This window comes from Xiphophorus hellerii, chromosome 9, assembly GCF_003331165.1.
Source record: "Xiphophorus hellerii strain 12219 chromosome 9, Xiphophorus_hellerii-4.1, whole genome shotgun sequence".
In the NCBI taxonomy this organism is placed as follows: domain Eukaryota; kingdom Metazoa; phylum Chordata; class Actinopteri; order Cyprinodontiformes; family Poeciliidae; genus Xiphophorus; species Xiphophorus hellerii.
This window is the reverse complement of record NC_045680.1, coordinates 19,632,008-19,649,471: the sequence shown is the minus strand read 5'-3', so window position 1 is coordinate 19,649,471 and position 17,464 is coordinate 19,632,008. Positions and strand designations below refer to the sequence as shown.

At 40.4% G+C, this 17,464-nt stretch overlaps 1 protein-coding gene across 1 annotated transcript; it reads left to right on the top strand.

Annotated features, from left to right (window-relative positions):
- The first annotated feature begins 623 nt into the window (after nucleotides 1-623).
- mef2b (myocyte enhancer factor 2b) lies at nucleotides 624-16,461 on the top strand. The gene is made up of 9 exons (XM_032571126.1): nucleotides 624-902; nucleotides 6,211-6,280; nucleotides 8,109-8,312; nucleotides 8,793-8,921; nucleotides 9,059-9,242; nucleotides 9,990-10,138; nucleotides 10,358-10,472; nucleotides 12,345-12,441; nucleotides 14,205-16,461. Exons 2-9 carry the CDS (start codon nucleotides 6,227-6,229, stop codon nucleotides 14,515-14,517), a joined length of 1,245 nt encoding a protein of 414 aa, XP_032427017.1. The 5' UTR covers nucleotides 624-902; nucleotides 6,211-6,226; the 3' UTR covers nucleotides 14,518-16,461.
- The last annotated feature ends 1,003 nt before the right edge of the window (nucleotides 16,462-17,464 follow it).

The window sequence follows — 17,464 nt, the reverse complement described above, 5'->3', positions numbered from 1 at the left end:
TAACCTATGTCACAACTCTCCAGCACTTTGACCTCAAATTGTAGAAATGCTTTTATGGAAAATCTGTGTGGTTTTGAAATTTTTTAAAACAGATTTTGTTACATTGAAGACGGCACACGCCTGCTTTAAATCTACTAGTCCTGGCCTAAATTAACACCAGTGTGTGCTTTTGTAACTATTTTAACAGTTTATGTGGGATTTCAGATGAAAAACGGTCATACAATATGTGACTTTTCCAAGGCGGACCTTCTATTTAATTTAGCCCTTTGCTAAATTTAATGTTAAATATATAATCACGTAATGATTAAAAGTTGAATTTAAGTGGCATTTTCTATTTGCACCGCAAACCCTGCCAACTTTCCTTGTGAAGACCTTTAAGTCACAAAAGAAAAATAACATAAAATAAAAACGTTCAGAAATTGTCCCGGTCTGGACTAGTTCGTCTGCTTTGTCTTTAAAAAGTACGATACAATACTTTTTTTCTTCTTCTTCTTTTTACTTTTTGTTCAAAACCTGCGGGTATGTTTTGGAGAGGGGTGCGTTTGAATCTGGATGGGAGGCGGAGGGGGACTGCGTCCAATGGCAGGGGCGGGGAGGCGGTGTACGGTGGCGGGGAGGCGGGCGGCGCAGCAGCAGCGGCCAGCTGTTGGAAAGCGGCGCGCGGCGCTCCTGAACCTCCCGCTGCGTCCGCATCAGGTGGATATTTGTTCATCAGCCCAGCAACAGAGTGCACACGTCGGGACTCCTCCTGCTCGTGTTAGTAGATACCTGCGGTTCTTATAGCCGACTTCACGTTTCTTTTTTCGTGTCTCTCAAACTGGTCAAGTGTGGCGTAACACTTGCTAAACAAATCAAGTAGGAACAAAAAGAGAGGACATCGACAAAAAAAAAAAAAGAGAAAGGTAAGCTTGTTAACGGCGTACGTTTAGATATTGTCATTGTGTAATTTTTTGGGGGTGTTTTAAGGGAAATGAGCAGCGTTTCCTTGGGTTTCCTGCGCGGCAGATTTCATGACACAGCTGTGTGTTGAGTACCTGTTGCTGTGTTATTAAGATCTGTCTGTAGATGAAGCTATATTAGACAGAGGTGCTTGGCAACTCGGGGACAGGCGGGCTATTCTTATACGCTCTATTTTGACTGACGTAAACAATACATTGGGTTTAATAATGCACAAACATTTTCCCCAGTTTCGTACCGCGGCATTATTTTTATTTCTAAGGTTATAGAGGTCATTGTTTCAATTTACATCTCTCCTTTGTGAAAATTGGCCCATGCCATGATACCTCCTCTTCCAAATTAGATAGATAGATAGATAGATAGATAGATAGATAGATAGATAGATAGATAGATAGATAGATAGATAGATAGATAGATAGATAGATAGATAGATAGATAGATTTTTGCAGGAAATTGAGGTCGTGCCATTTTGTGGTAAGCTTTCACTGACGGCTGGTTCCTATTTGCAGAAAAGAAAAATTCTTTAAATGGCTGCCCACCAAATGCACAAAGTCCTGAAATCTTTCATTCTCTATTTACAGAAAGGTCAAATGTCCTGATTGGGCCCGGAGTATGCACCATTGCTTCTCCGATCAAAAATATCAAGGCAATTGAATTATCTCCAGTTAAAATTAGACAAAAATTTCCTCACCATTACAGCGCTCGGGCCTGTCGTGAGTTTATGAACTGTCTGACCCTCAAGCTGACACACACCCCCGCACCCCCCCCCCCCCACACACACACACCCAAACACACACGCACACAAACATAGGCTTTTGTGCTACATGTAGATGTGAATTATTAAGAAGCTATGAGTTATCATAAGTACATTTAAAAATACATATGTTTTTAAGAAGTCTAACTACATAACTCAAAAGGTTTTTTTTTTAACCCAAAGTTGATGCAGTACAACTTTGGGATCTGGAGTGCTTACGCTTCTTTGCACGGGAATTAAACTTCAGTTATCAGTAGGTTGACTGTGTCTCTGCTTGGACTCACCTGGTGCTGATTTTTTTGTCACTCCTTCCCAGTCTGTCTCTTTAGATCATTTATTATTGGAATCCCTCTTTTGTCTTGAGTGCCACTTAGGCAAAAAAAAACTTTCTTAAATTGAAAGGAGGAACCGAAGCTGTCTGCGCAACGTCTATACATGCCACATAATTTATCAAAATATTATTTGATACAGTGTTATAAAGTAGTCTTCTGTTTATGCGACCTTAATGGATTCCTTTAAACTGTCTGTGATTTGTTTGCATTTCTTTTGTTACATCTGCAAAATAAAAAAATACAGAAGTATAGTTTAACACTACTGCAGTAATTAAATACGGTTCAAAATGAGGTACAAATAATGTATTTTTAAAAGGCTGGTTGTAAAAAAAGATACCAAGATGATGTTCAAATCTGACAAAGCTGCTCTCGGCATTTTGCTGAGCCACTATATTATAATTCCTTAACTGTACTCGATCTCTCCATACCTGCTTGGTGCGGGGAATCTTCCGCAGTGGTCACCTTAATTTAAAAAAGTTTTAAAAAATCTCAAGATACAATAAATTGTCAAAAAATGAGCGACAAACACTGAACAACTGACATTGTGGCACTATTTTAAAAAGACTGCAACTGACCTAAATATACAGAAACAGTTTCCTGGACTTTATTACAGCCGTGTGGAAGGATTTCTGTTACCAAGCGTTACTGAGTGGTAAACATAACGCTACGTCTATGTTAGTGTTGCTGACATTCATGTTCGCTACATGCTCGCTTCGGAGGAAGGATTTCTGTAAAGTCAATGGCTCAAGGTGGTCCGCTGCTCTTAGGTACCCTGCTTTTTACCAAGTGGTGTTAAATGATCAGCCATGATTAGGATCAATAATGCTATGATCAGGATATTTTATTGGTGCTGGATGTGACATTCAGACCTTCTTAGACTGAATTGACCTGGTTTGGACTGGATTTGAACCTGTGATTTTGAAAATAAGTTGTTTTTTTTCCTGCCAAGTACCTTGAGGCTTTTGTTGTATGTTATGTTAATACAAATAAACCCAATTGGACGAAACTAACATTTTCCCCAAATACGCTGTTAGAGATCTAACCCTTTGAGGATTAAATATTGTTGGTTTTGGACCTTCCCTAAAAGTACGCTGCTCTGTCAGAAATTTTAAAGGAAGTGGATTTTTGTGTCTCTAGCTACATTTACAGAACTCAAAAATATTTTCTCTGGAATGATCAAACTTTATTCAGCTGTAATTATAATTTCATATTGATTATGATGTTATGCACATTGCTCCTGCTGCGGTTAGATTTTGTAAGCACTTGTCTGAATTTTCTCAAGTTTCTGTCAAGAACATTAATAATGTTGTTTTACAGCAAACTGAATAACACAGTGACTCAGGGTCTCTTGTTAACCACGTGTAGGCTCCTATAGCCACACTTAACACACGTTCATTCCTGATGACTCCCTGAACTCTCTTTTGATGTCAGATAATCAGCTATAATCTGCCTCAGTTGATGTGCCTGCACGTGTTTACCAACTTTCTGAAACATTTACTCACCACCATGCTCTGAATGACTCATGGAAAGAAAACCATCAAAGCAGAACCCTCAATTCTGTGCAAATGCCCTACTTTTTTCCCTTTCTCATTCATGCGTGAAGTTTACTTCAGCATGATCACATGGTGCATACAGTGTAAAACAGTCAGTGTGAGTTAATTGGAATCGAACTGATTGAAATGGGCCTGTTTGATTTTTTTTCTCTTCTTTTTACTTTTCTCTGCATTCTGGTGCAGTTCCTGGTGATCCGCAAGAGGATCCCGGTGTGTTGCAGAGCCGGTGTGTTTTCTGCTGTCTTTCGGATCTAACAGTCGTTTTCCATCACAGACCCATGAGCAGCTTTCTTTATGTGCAATCAACACTCTATGATCGTACTTCTGTCTCGTATTCACGAGGTTTTCAAGTACATGCAAACGAGACACGTTTCTTTTTCCTTTTCATCTCCACCTTTTCTCAGAGATGGCTTGCTCAGGAGTCGACCTGCGAGATGAAAGGTCACGAGGAGCAGGTAGATTCTGGTTTACCTTACAGATCTGCACACACGCGGACCTCAAATAGCCGTTTTAATATGGGAAATCTTGCATTATGAGCCGTGAGGCACAGCCAGGCTTTTCCTGCCCGTCTTGGCCTTTAGGCTCTTGACAAACCTGTGAAACCACAAAGAGCATTGCAGCCAGCTCTGCGCTGCCTGGCTGGATGCGGGGCTATATTTACTCATTTAGTGATGTGTTTTTCGCAGAGCAGTCTGTGGCGCTTGATAGCTGTAATTTGGTTATTTGGAAGACGAGGGGAACCTTCTGTAAAGACGTGAGATAAAGATCTTTTTGCGCTGCTTAAAACATATGTCCCACTTCCCTGTCTTTCCACCCATAAAATGTCTTGATATGAGGTTAAATTGTCTCACTTCTGGTGTGAAAGAAGCTAAAGAGCTTGCCTGAGGCCTTGTGTGAATTCTTTGTGGTATCAAGGTTGTCAGTCAGATAGACCAACACTGGTTTTTGTGGTCCTATTTGTCCATTACGTCCTCTGTTTCGCCAAAGGGCATCGTAGGTTTAGTGACGATGTGTCACATGTCCGGTGCATTGGATTTCATTTAACTTTATAAGGTAATTGTCAAAGAAGCAGATTCCACCAGAAGTGACCCAGATGTCTTTGTGCCAAACTTATGTTGAGGGGCAAGCGGGCACTTCAGGGGTCATGGGAACATGGGCGCCATATCCGCTCAAGCAGCATCAGCGGGGGCAAGCGACTAAATTTAGAAAACTCTGCTACACGTCTAGAATTAAAGGGGAAAACCAGGGAAAATTCCTCAGGGGTTTGGAGATGCATTGTACGGTCATCATGAAGTCACCAATAAGAGGTGCAAGTTAGTGTTTTGCTGCAAAGCACGGAAGAGTCCAGCAAAAGTAGCAAATTTTTAACTACTATAATCCCATGGTCAGTAGAAGAGGAGTGAGAGCGAGGTTTTTGACACCAAGTAAATAAAGAAAACAGAGTTTCAAAACATTCTCAAGCCAGCCGCAATCCATCCATGTCTATGCCCTCTGCCCCTCAGAGTCCCGCTTTTTCTCCGACCTAGCTGTGCATGAGAGAGGAGTGGGTGGCTCACGTCGTCGGGCCATCTTTCAAAAGCACACATACAAACACACCCACACACACGCGCACGCACATACCGTTTTCCTTCTACTGTTTGGTTTAAGCTATTGCCTGCTGAACCTCTAAAAAGGAGTCGTGGACTGTATTTTTAACCCCGTCTCTTGGGGCCAAGCGGTGTATTCGAGCACCGCGCTGCTAGGCTGGGGAGGGGGGGAGAGTAACACACGCAGACTGAAAGAGTCTGCGTGGACAAATGGTCTGGCAAAAGTGGCTCTGACTTCAGACCACATCGCCTTATGGTGGTAAAAATAAACATCTCCCCCCACCCCCCATGAACTGAGAGGAAGGAACCTGAGTCACTTAAACCAAACGGAGGATATTTTCTCATCAGAAATATACGGATGTGAGAGACTTTTCTTGTGTTTTTTTTAAAGAAAGGTGGATTTTGCTTGAAAAAGTAAATAATTTTGTAAAATCTTAAGGTATGCATTTTTTATTTTAGTTTTATGTAACCAGAAATAGGCTGAGTTAACTCCGTCAGGATTCGGGATGTAGAAGTGTTGAACTTAAATATGTGCATTCACGTAAGAATAGAACAACATAAAAATGTCCTTTATTCTTATATTTTTTATTTATTAGGATTTTGCCTAAATGTCACACAAGATACCACCCCAAAAAATCCTGTGTTGCCAGTTGCCTTCTGGACTCACCTGCTCAATAAAAAGTCCAGATGTGTTTACTTTAATTTTTAAAATATAAACCCAGCTGTCATGTAAATTTATTAGAGAACATTATTGAACAAAAATCTATTAGCGACAGACCACACATCCAGCTTTTATTTAAAAGTGGCAAGACAAAACAGTTGGTGGAAGAAAGCCATCAGGGATGCCATTTGCAGTTTCCAGAAAAACATAAATGATGGGACCAACATCCTGATGAAGAAACATGGTGGTGGCAGCATCATGGTATGGGGATGCTTTTTTCTTTTACCTTGAAAGGGAAGCTGGCAGGTTTGTGACAAAAATGCGAAAAACGTTAAAAGTCCTGTAATCAACTGTCATTTGTTTTCAGAGTCGTGGGAGAAGACATGGGGAGAAAGAAAATCCAAATTTCTCGTATTCTTGACCAGAGAAACAGACAGGTGAGCCTTCACCTACCACAAGCATAACTGTCTCAGACTTTTTTGTGAATTTTTAATATCAGTCTCATATCTGTTGCTAAGAGATGTTTGATACCAAACTGACTTTTTTTTTTTATTATTCTGGCGATATTCTCTTTTTCATTATTGAAATTCTCATGTTCAGCAAAGCAATACAATACATGGAATGTCTAATGTGCTTCATCAGGTAAATAAAAGCCGCAAAGATCAAAACTCAGTAAAATACGTTCAGGAAAATCAAAGCGTAGGAACGGGTTAAAAGAAGCGGCTAATCCAACATAAAAGATCAAATTAAAAGCCAACGTAAAAAAAAAAGTGTTTTCACCTCTTAAAGCAAAAAATACCATAGAGACTGCAGTTTGGATGTCAAGAGTTTGTTATTTTCAGTGCACACATTTTTATCAATATCCTTTAGATTTCCATTTTAGAGATAAAGAAAAAAATATCCCGTGGTGTTTTGCATGTTCAAAACAACCAGAGCGAACACTGCCCTATCTGACATGTAAATCAGTGTGATGCGATTCAAATGTTCTGCTTCTACGCATTTATGAACTTTTGCGTTTAGTCAGAAAAGGACTTTTAGACATTTGATTAGCAGATAGGCAGAAAAGCTCGTTGTGTTGCATTTTGACAAGGAGGGGTTTTCTTGTTTTGTCTTGGGTTTATGTTGCTAACCTCTGCACACCTCTCAAGTTAAAAAAAAATAATAACAAAGAAACACTTTGCAAACTTCTATATTTTTATAACCCAGATACTATACAAAACATTTGTATCTTCAAAATATAAAGGAAATACTTTCAGGAGTAATAAGGTTTTGAAACTATTATCTAAGTCTTGACAAGACAGAAATAGTGCCATCAAAGTGGGTCGATATGATAATTTGCTGAATTGTCTGGTAAGAGGAGGCAACTTCTGCTATGATGGAGTGCTCTAAGTCTAATAAGGTCTAAGTCCTGGTTGTCAACAACTCAACTTTTTCTTATTGCCTATAAATTTATGTAACCTGCAGAGGTTTTAGAAAATGAATTGACACCAAAACACCAAAATGAAAAGAGGAAATTGGCTTCAGGATAAAGAAAATAAATATTTTAGAGTCAAGAAAGTTTATATACAGCAGTTTTTTTTGTACGTAGACACTAGACTCTGAGGTGTTTGTGCAAACCTGCAGTTCAGGGACGATTATAGTTTAAAAATACACGGCGAAATCCAAGATGAAAGAAATTTGAGGTCACAACAGAAGAGGACTGATGTTCGCAGCTTGTCCGTTGAACACTGTTCTTTTTGAGTTATTTGAATCTGAGATATTTTGAGTATCTTACATGTGTGATGAAAGACAGTCCTTATTACTGTACATACTGTGAAGTCCAGGTAGAAAGGGCCTGTTTGAGGATGTGCTCTTTACAGTTAAGATTTGGGGTCAGCAACCTTTTCGGTTTAAAGAGCTAATTTTACCCCGATGCTATATAAAATTACATTTGTCTGAATCTTATAAATTTTAACAAAAATTTGAAAGCTAATGAAATTCAACTTATTAGATTTTAGAACAAAATAAGTCATCTTTTACAAAGAAAAACAACAAAAGACTTTATTTTTTGAACAAGGCCACCTGAGTGAACTCTCTCTCCATTAATGAAAACCTTTTGTCATTGGTGCCCTTCTGTTGTTTATCCTCATTAACAACATGCAGAAGAACTGATGAATGGTACTAAAAATGACAGTGTTAAGCTCTCTAAAGGACATAACATATTGCATTTATTCACAGCATGCTGATTTGTCTTTTGTTTGTTTTTTTTCCCCTTCACTGTGGAAGGTGACCTTCACTAAGCGTAAGTTTGGCCTGATGAAGAAGGCGTACGAGCTGAGCGTGCTCTGTGACTGCGAAATCGCCCTCATCATCTTCAACAGCACCAACCGCCTGTTCCAGTACGCCAGCACTGACATGGACAAAGTTCTGCTGAAATACACAGAGTACAGCGAGCCGCACGAGAGTCGCACCAACACCGACATATTGGAGGTACTGTGAGAGCTTTGTAAAAGAAACCCCATGAAATTAGAAAAATCAAGTCGAGGCAAAATACATCAGTTGTTGCTAAATTGACATCACAAGAGACTGTTTGGAGCGCAATAATTGGGTGCTTTTATATTCCACATATAGTAGAAGGGCCACAAACTTGCATGCCATTAGTATATATTTGAGTTTGCATAAACACATCTAACAGTGCCAAAAATACAAAAAGGTAAGAGAGAATGTTGGATACATAATTGAGATGAGAAACAGAGAGAAGAAAATCTGAATTTATTCTAACTGATGTGGTCGTTGTAGCCCTGCTAGAGTTTTATTAGCAGAATGTTTTACAATGTTTTATGATAAATTGATGCATTATAAAGTTGTAGATTGCAAACTCCGAAACAAATCAACGCAGGAGGATGTGTTTCTAAACCATTTTTCCATGATTGGCACGTTTCAACATGCAACCTTTTTTTCCTGCATCAGACGCTGCGCAGGAAAGGCCACGGCCTGGACGGCTCCGAGCTCGACAGCGAGGAGAGCGCGCAGGCGGCGGCCGACAAGTATCCCGGCAGCGACAGCATGGATCTGTCTGTGGCTCGCCAGCGCTTCTGTGTCAGTCCACACACACACTTCTGCTTTCACTCGCTCGAGTCGACACAGATTTTTCTGCAGCACAGATGCTCAGGTGGTGACAGTTTAGAAGTTGCGCTGTTGTTCTGATCCTCTGTGCCGTTCGTCATGTCTTCCAGCCTCCCTCTCTTTTGTCACCGGAGACTCAGTTCCTCGTGTCCGCCGGGTGTGAGAACGGCTTCCCCAACTCTTCGGTGTCCGGCGCAGCCTCCCACCGGCCCCCTGGGTTTAAAGCGCTGAGCTCTCGTCCGGGTTCTGCGAGTCCAGCAGGACCGCACCCGGCGTTCATGTCCCCACATCCAGGTGTGCACAGCAGCTCTCATAAAACACCAAATGAATTTTTTTTTTTTTTTACAAAAGCAAAGCCTGAACAATATCTTAAATCATTTACGAAATTACATTTCATGCTAAGTCAAATTTGAAACATTTATTGTAGAGCTTTCCATTTGAGGCAGAGTGAACAGCATAAAAAAATCCATCCAGCATTCTGTTATATTCTCACAGAGAGTTCACATTGAATTTCATGTGTATGCTGTCAGCCCTCTGTGCAGCTGGCTGTGAACTCACAGGAAGTGTCTGTGTGTGTGTGGGGGTGTGTGTGTGTGTGTGTGTGGGTGTGTTTGTGTACACTAATCCACACATGCAGTGAGCCTTTTTTTTGTGAAACTGGCCCTCCACCAGTGTAACAGCAGCTATAACCAGTTTTGTGGTTTTTGCACAGAATGCATCACACCTGCCTGTCATGTCGGCCTCTTTTACCATTTTCATCTTTACCTGCCGATCACACGTAGCGATTCAGAATGATTTTGGTTTTAAATGACAACATGTTTACCTCTGTCATCTCGAGACAGATTCGGTCACGCTGCAAAAAAGCTCCTGTGGTTTTTTTTTTGTTTGTTTTTTTTACTTGCATCAAGAAATGTATTAGTGTTGAGCTTTTAGTTTGCAGAAGAAGGAGGTGAAGAATGTGGCACTTAATAAATGAGTCGTCAATAGGTGAAGTAAGCTTTGGACTCCATTCACGCCCCGCTGTTCTCTCCCTCTGATTAGGCATCGGCTACTCCGTGTTCTCCCATGGCAACCTGAACCGAGCTCTGGACATGAAAAGCCCTCCTCCTCTGAGCCTGGGCAGCGAAAACCTGCGGGCAGACGCTGCTAATCAGGCCATGGGGGCCACAAGAGTAAACCACAACTCTGCTGTGGGTATCTGTTGCGTTGCGATCAAAATGAAACAATCTGCCACTTGCTGAGCTTATAAGCCAATGTGCACAACTCTTTTACCTGCCAGTTGTAACATAATTTCACAGTTTGCTTTCTCACTCATCCTCATCTCTCACTACAATAGTGGTTACAAGTCACAAGGAGTGACGTCACTGCACATTTTGTGTTTCACTATTTGTACTTCTCCTCATCATCAGAGGAGTCTGCTGTACCAGGGCCTGCACAGCAGCAGCTCGATGGTGGCGATGGGTAAAGCGGGTCTCCTGAGTCACAATTTGGGGGGCTACGGGCTCCCCCCTGCTGGAGCCTCTGGTAAATCTGTTTTCAATTATTTTTCTCTACAGTAAAAATATATATATATAATACAGTGTACACAATGCTTTGAAGATATTTGTGTACTCTATGTAAATTTTTTCTTTTCAAATTTTTATTTTTAAGTTGTATTGTTTTAAGTGATTTGATGTCACGAACAGAAATCATTGCATAATTGGGAAGCAGAAGGAAAAATAATTTTTTTTTTTTTTTTTTTTACAAAAACAAAATCTGAAAATTGTAGCCTGTGTTTATATTCTGCCTTCCAGACTAAACTTTGTTGGAATACTTCCTGTCAACTTCCTCCTGAGCTGTGGATATCTATAGCTCTTCCAGAGTTACGTTGCTCTCCTTGCCTGGCTTGTTAGTTTAGGTTTTAAAGCCTAACCCTGGTGTGATTTTATCCGGCCCTTTATCTCTGCTGTGTTCCTTGGTCTTTATGATGCTGTTTGTTCACTAATGTTCACAAACCTCTAAGGCCTTCATAAATCAGCTGGATTTATACTGAAATTACCTGACAAACAGGGGGAGTCTATCTGCTAAATGTGACTCATGAAGGTTGCTCCGGATGTTATTTGGGGGTATCAGAGTAAAGGGGCCAAAGTACAAATCCAGATCATATTTTTAACATATACATATTTCTTTTTCTGTTTGCTTTGTAAAAAAAAAAAAAAGAAGAAAATATTCATTATTATTCTTACCTTCTCAATTTTTCACTAATTTGCATCAGTTTGTTTCCTTAACTGATTATATGTTGCTATAGCATAATGGACATGCAACGGACGCAAGGCTAAGGTCTATGCTAAAGGCTGAAAAGCCCTCAGTAAAGCCAGGCCCAAGATAAAAGTTATACTCGACTTGTATGTAGGGCGGACAAATTTTGACGTCACAGCAAGACCACAAATGTAAATGCTTGTGCTTGAGGTGCAGTCAACCTGCTGCATTCTTCACAAGTTAAGACTAAAAATGGCAGGTGACACTAATAAGAAAGTGACACCTCTATTGCATTGGGAACTACATCCATTTTAGAGACGAATCTCGAATCTGTCGGTAGTTTCAACTTCCCTCTTCTATTTTTCTCTTAAGCTTTTTTATGTTTTTGTGATTATTTTTAACTTTCCTGGTTTACCAGCACAGTGAAGCCTCCTCGCAGTCTCCTGACTCAAGCTCGCCCGTTCCTAAAAGGCGGCTTTCAAACAGCAATTGGCAAGTTAGCGTTCGCCGAATGGTCAACAGCTGTCCGCACCGACTACTATGAAATCTGCAAATGAAACCATAAATGTCATTTTTAACTCCAAAAGACTGATGGAGTTCGATTGTAACGGCGTAATTATGAAAGACAAATGTTCCAGCATACTCCTACACCAATGTTTGGAGACATCCAAGGACATCAGGTGACATGAAGTGACAGTGCATGAAGTATGCACTATTGTAAAGTGAGGCCTCGAGGTTCTGCTGTCAAGCTACTTTTAGATGTGTCCTTGGTCATGAATACCTGAGCTGAATTCCCAGATAACCTCCTCAGCGTACAACTGAGCCTTGCTCAAGTTTTGAAGCAGAGACGCATCTTAAAGTTGCAGTACACCGACCCACAAGGACTGGAGTTTTACACCCCTCGTGTAAAGAGTGAGAAATACTTAAGGGAACCTCAGTTTAGTTTGCTCAACCGAGCAGCGAGTAGTTTATTGTTCAGTTTTTCAAGCTTTGCGCACAAATTAAAAACAACAACCCTAAGAAAGGAAGCTGGTTTGAGTTGTTTCCTAAAAGAATTAGCTGGTATATCTTTTCATACAGCGTAGTTGTTTTGTTGTTGTTGTCTCCCATCTCTCGGAGATTATTTTCTTGACGTTCCTGTCTGTCTCTTTGTTTTAGAGTACAGCCAGCCTGGTTTCTTTCACTCTGTCAGTTTACAGCGAGGACCAGTGAATCCCTGGCAGCATGAGTCTCAGACTCCTCATATCAGCTCAGGGTAAGTCATAAAGCTGGTCCTGTGTCTGCAGGAGATTGTCTCTCGTTCAGATGTTCATGTTGTAGTGTCCACCTGTGTTTCATAAAATTAGGGGAGTAAAATGCATGAACCTGTCTCGCAGCGATGTAACGGATTTCCTCAAGAGAACCAACTGTAGACGTATATTTTATTTTAAGCAAGAGGAATAATGTTGCAGGTTTTGACTTATCAAACAGAGACACATCTACAGATACCCTCAAGATAGAGTTCTGTGACGGAAAAGGGAAAATATTGTTTTTGTCTATCAGGTCACTGAGAGATGACAGAATGCAGTGCTAGTCAGACTTCTCTATGTTGAAAGTAAAACCAAAATTGACACTAGCTCTAATGAAACGATAAATCGTGAGAAACGAAAAGAAAACTTCCAGATGAAGTGTAGAAGCGAAGCAAATGACACATAAAATAGTATTTGTTTCTGTCTTTCTGGTAGCCATGACATGCGAAGCGTTTGTTGATCTCAACCTTGAAATAGAAACTGCAGGCGCCTCGGGAGGAAGTTGTCTAAAAGTCTTAAAAACCTTGGTTTTCAATCTGTGTTCGCATCTGAATCACAAATGTGGAAATCAAAGAAATAAATAATTCATTCATTGATAAAAATGCATGTCACACTGTGAAAACGGGAAAGACCAAAGTACAAAATAGGAAAAAAAAAGAAATGATGATTTCTTCTTCTTATACATGCAGAAATTATGTGCAAAAGCACGATATAACGGTCTCCCATTGTCTCCCATTGCAAACACAAATGTCTTTGTAGTTTTTAGTGAGTTTATGAGAAAGAGTAAAAAAAATGTGCATAATTATTTAGAGGAAGAAAATTGTGGCTTGCATTCATCTTCAGTCAGTACTGTAGTAGGGTCAGCAGTTTATCAGCTATCTTTTTTTTTTTGTTGCCATAATTACATCAGCAAATGTTTTGGAGAACGTCTCAACTAGCTCTGCATCTTTGTAGAAAAGCACAACCTCTGTCAGATTGGCTCAACTTTGACATTAACAAGATATTTTCAAGCAATATGTGAAATATGATTTGATCTGAACTATTTCTTTGTAGCTCTGGCTGTAAGTTTAGAGTCATTGTGCTGCTGGAAGGTTTACCACTACCCAGGTCTCAAGTCCTCTGTGGTCTCAAGCAGGTTTTCTCTCAGCATCGCCCTTTTTTTAGCCCCATCTGTCTTCCCATCAACTCCGACCAACTTCTCTATCTCCACTGAAGAAAAGCGTCACCGAAGCATAATACCGCCACTACCTTATGTCACTAGGAGGACGGTGTGCTCGATCTTAGTTTTCCACCACGCATAACGTTAAGCATATGGGCCAAAGGCTACATTTTGGTCTTATCTAACCAGAGCACCTCCTTTGATAGGTTTGCAGTGTCCCTTTATGACTTGTGGCAAACTGCAAATGAACTTGATTCCAAAAATGATTTTATTCTCTCTACTCTTCTTTGAAGGATATTTTTTTAAACATTTTATTTTTTTTCAAAATCCTTTTTCTTTGACTTTACAGTAATGAGATATTTTGAGTTGGTGTGTAAAACATAAAAGCCAAGAGGCTTGCTGCTTTATCGGGATAAATTGCAAAAAACAAACAAACAAACAAGCAAAGGACAAGGGGAAGGAATAGTTCAGCACTGTACTGGACATTTAACTAGTATCAGTGATTCAGCAGGGTGATGGCCCTTTGGCGTGAATGTGCCGTTAACTAATACTTTAACTTGTTGTTCCCAGGATGTCCAGCGGGGGGTGCTCCTTCCCATCTCAGTCTTGCTCCTCCAACTCCTCTCATCTTGCCTCCTTGAACCTCAGCATCAAATCGGAGCGAAGCTCGCCTGACCACATGTGCTCTCCGTCCTCCCCTCGTCTGCACCACCTCAGGCAGCATTCGCCCACGGGCAACGCCGACGTGGCGCGCCACAGCCCTCCGGAAGCCCACCCCGCCAACAGGACGAAGGAGTTTCCCAAAGCCGGCTACCCGCAGGACGGAGAGGAGCGAGGGCAGCCTGTCAGGCAGCTGGAGATGAGCGACGGCTGGCAGAGATAGCCAGCTGCCACCGCCTCCCGCTCAACGGCTGCCAACAAAACCCGACGGGGTCGAGATGTTTTCTAGAGCGTCCCCCTCCAGCCCCGTTGGGGACGTCTCGTCTCGCAGAGCTGGGCTCTTCAGGGTGGGAAAGAAATCCTCCCTTCAAGTCACTCGCTTGATCCCACGAGGCGATAGACGCATACAGACTTTCTCCTTCTTTTTTTTTTTTTTTTAGATTTTTCTGTGCTGAAACAAAATACAGTTTGATTATGGTTTTTTTTTGTTTGTTTGTTTGTTTTGCAGCTTTTGGAAAATAGTTAAAGACTAGCTGAGACCAGGTTTTCAAACGGGGGAAGAGTTTTCCCCAGTTTAAAAACCTGGGGAAAAAAACTTCCCCAGGTTTTGGGTTAAAGATTTCTGAAAGTACATTTGGCCTTTAAAACAGCATCTCTTCCAAGTCCGGAATGAACCAAGACATGAAACAGCATTTTTAAAGGCTATGAATAAACATTGAAATTTATTTTATTTTAGAAAGTGTAGTTTTTTTTTAAATGCTCAAGCTAATTATTGATTGACTAATTGATCAGTCAAAAACAGACCTCTAAATATAATAAAAAAGGCTTTTGAAACTAGCAAGAGGCTTGATTTGAAACTTAAGGATTCAGTCTGACATATAAATAAATATGTTGTTTAAGAACCAGTCTAAAAATATGCAGTGAAGTTCATTTGCATGCAAAAGCAATCTTTTTTTTTTTTTATTCTGTTCTTCGATCATAAATGTAAACTTGAAAAGACTAATTTTCCCCCTGTAGGAGCAGCTCTTGTTCCGTGATGCTAAGCTAATCCGTTAACGTCTAAACCATTTTCAGACTCCATGTGAACACGCCTGACTTGTTTAAAGCAGAGTTCTCAGAATTGGAACCTGATGCTTTTTCTTCTTGCTCTCAGGTTTGACACATTTTAAGCTTTAACTCTCTTTTTTATATATATATATATATATCTTCAAATGAGGGAGATTTTTTTTTAATAATGCACAAATGTGATCCCCAAGCTTTATGTTAAATCCTGCGAAACCAAAAGAAATATCCACATAGTCCTGTGCACACATGTGCAGCCCGGGTAAAGATGTGTAAAAGCGTTAGGCATTGATGGCGGCAGCATCATGTCACACTGAAAGTCCTGGATCCTCTCTTATCATCTCTGATAAGGTCCTGAAATGACCAGGATTATTTGCCTGATCAGCTATTTGGCTTAATTTGCTCACGTGTTTAAACATCTTGAGGCGACACACTTTCAGTCTTCTGGTAGGAGTCCAGTAAATTTCCTTAAATCTTCTGGTATTTACAAAAACAATAAACATGTGATGAATTGTAGCAGGTTTTCTGCAACCTGCAGAAGATAATTGGCGTCATAGATATTCCACCATACTTATGAATAGAAGTTAGATAGTTTTCCCGACTTGGCTCCCCAAAAGTAAGTCGATATATAGATACGATTTTGATATTTGATAGTTATGATAACTCCACCTGAAAAAAAATCCCCCATTTGCTCAGATTTTCCTTCTCCCCTCATTCTGTTCACTGTGTGTTGGCACAAAATACATGCCTTCCTTCTAACAAGTTGCCAAAAGAAATGGGAATCATTAATAAATTAAAGTTTGCATTTTTCAGTGTAATATTACGCTACAATAAAAAATAAATTTAAAAAACCAGTGAATTTATTGTATTCATCTTTAATACCAATAATAAATGTGGAAGGGTGCTGAATTGAACGTGGTCAAATAAGACTTTGTTACCATGGCTGCCGTCTCTCGCCTCTTCATGTTGTAGATATTATTGCTTATGCTGCTCACAGATATGGGACAATCTGCGTGATAAATCTTTGCTTTTCTATTGTATTGATGTGTAGGAAAAACTGCTGGTGGCCGTTCAGATCATTTCCTCTTGTTGTCCTCCAGGGGGTGGTATTATGTCACACTATCGCACCTAATAAGGCTGAGGCTGTATGCGGTAAGCTTTCTGTTGCTGATTGGTTAACTTAAAAAAGGATGTCCATGACCTGATGGAGGTTCAGGTTCATGTTTTACCTCAGTGAAAAGAGGTCGCCACATCGAACCTCTGCGGCGGAGTTGGCTTTGTTTTTATTTCATGCGTTTATATATCTAAAAAAAAAAAAAAAAGTTTTTATTAGTATTCTTATTTTACTGCAGATTCTTTTCTTTCCTAATGTTTGTTGAGTTCCTCTCCAGCAGAACAGAGACAGATTTTTATTTGATATTTGTCGTGAATCCTTTTAAATAAAAACATTTTAATTTGTACCTTATGCTCCTGGTTTCTTTCTTCCTTACTTTTTGTCCTTTTTTACGTTTTCTTTAACATCTAACATTTAGTTAAATATCTCGCTTTGAAGAGAAAATGCGAATCCGTTGCCTGTTTTGCGTTGTCTGAAGGCTGATATAAAAAAAATGCCATTTACTGCGCACCTTTTATGTTTCCCTTTATTTCTTCTTTTCTCACCCACTTTCTGTCTTTTGAACCCACATGCAAACACACTCCCTCATTATCATGTCACGGCCCTGTCACGCTCCTCACCACGCAGCCGCCACAGAGTGGAGAACGAGAATGGGCTGCTTAAAAGCCCAGAGACCTTTATGTCTGGCTTGGAGAGAGAGAAAAGAAACTAAAATTGTTCAGTATAAAAAGGCTCATTTCCACAGCTGGTTGTCTCGCGGTGATTGTGAAGGGGCATTTGACGGAAACCCCACCCGCGGAGAATTTGCCTTCCCGCTCACAGCCAAACGGGGAACGAGGAGAGGCTGACCCCAGCATGGACCGACTCTGTTGTCTTCCCTCCAAAAAAAAAAAAAAAAAGAGAGACTTTCACCGGGGTCATGTCTGGTCTGCTCCCCTGAGGACAGCCTCAGCCCAGTCTGTAGGGGATGTCTGGGTCCCCTGCACAGACATAC

Coding starts and splice junctions, on each gene's coding strand:
- mef2b (XM_032571126.1), top strand. CDS start 6,227: ATGGGGAGAAAGAAAATCCAAATTTCTCGTATTCTTGACCAGAGAAAC. Junction 9,243..9,989: donor GTTCATGTCCCCACATCCAG/GTGTGCACAGCA, acceptor CCCTCTGATTAG/GCATCGGCTACTCCGTGTTC. Junction 12,442..14,204: donor ACTCCTCATATCAGCTCAGG/GTAAGTCATAAA, acceptor TGTTGTTCCCAG/GATGTCCAGCGGGGGGTGCT.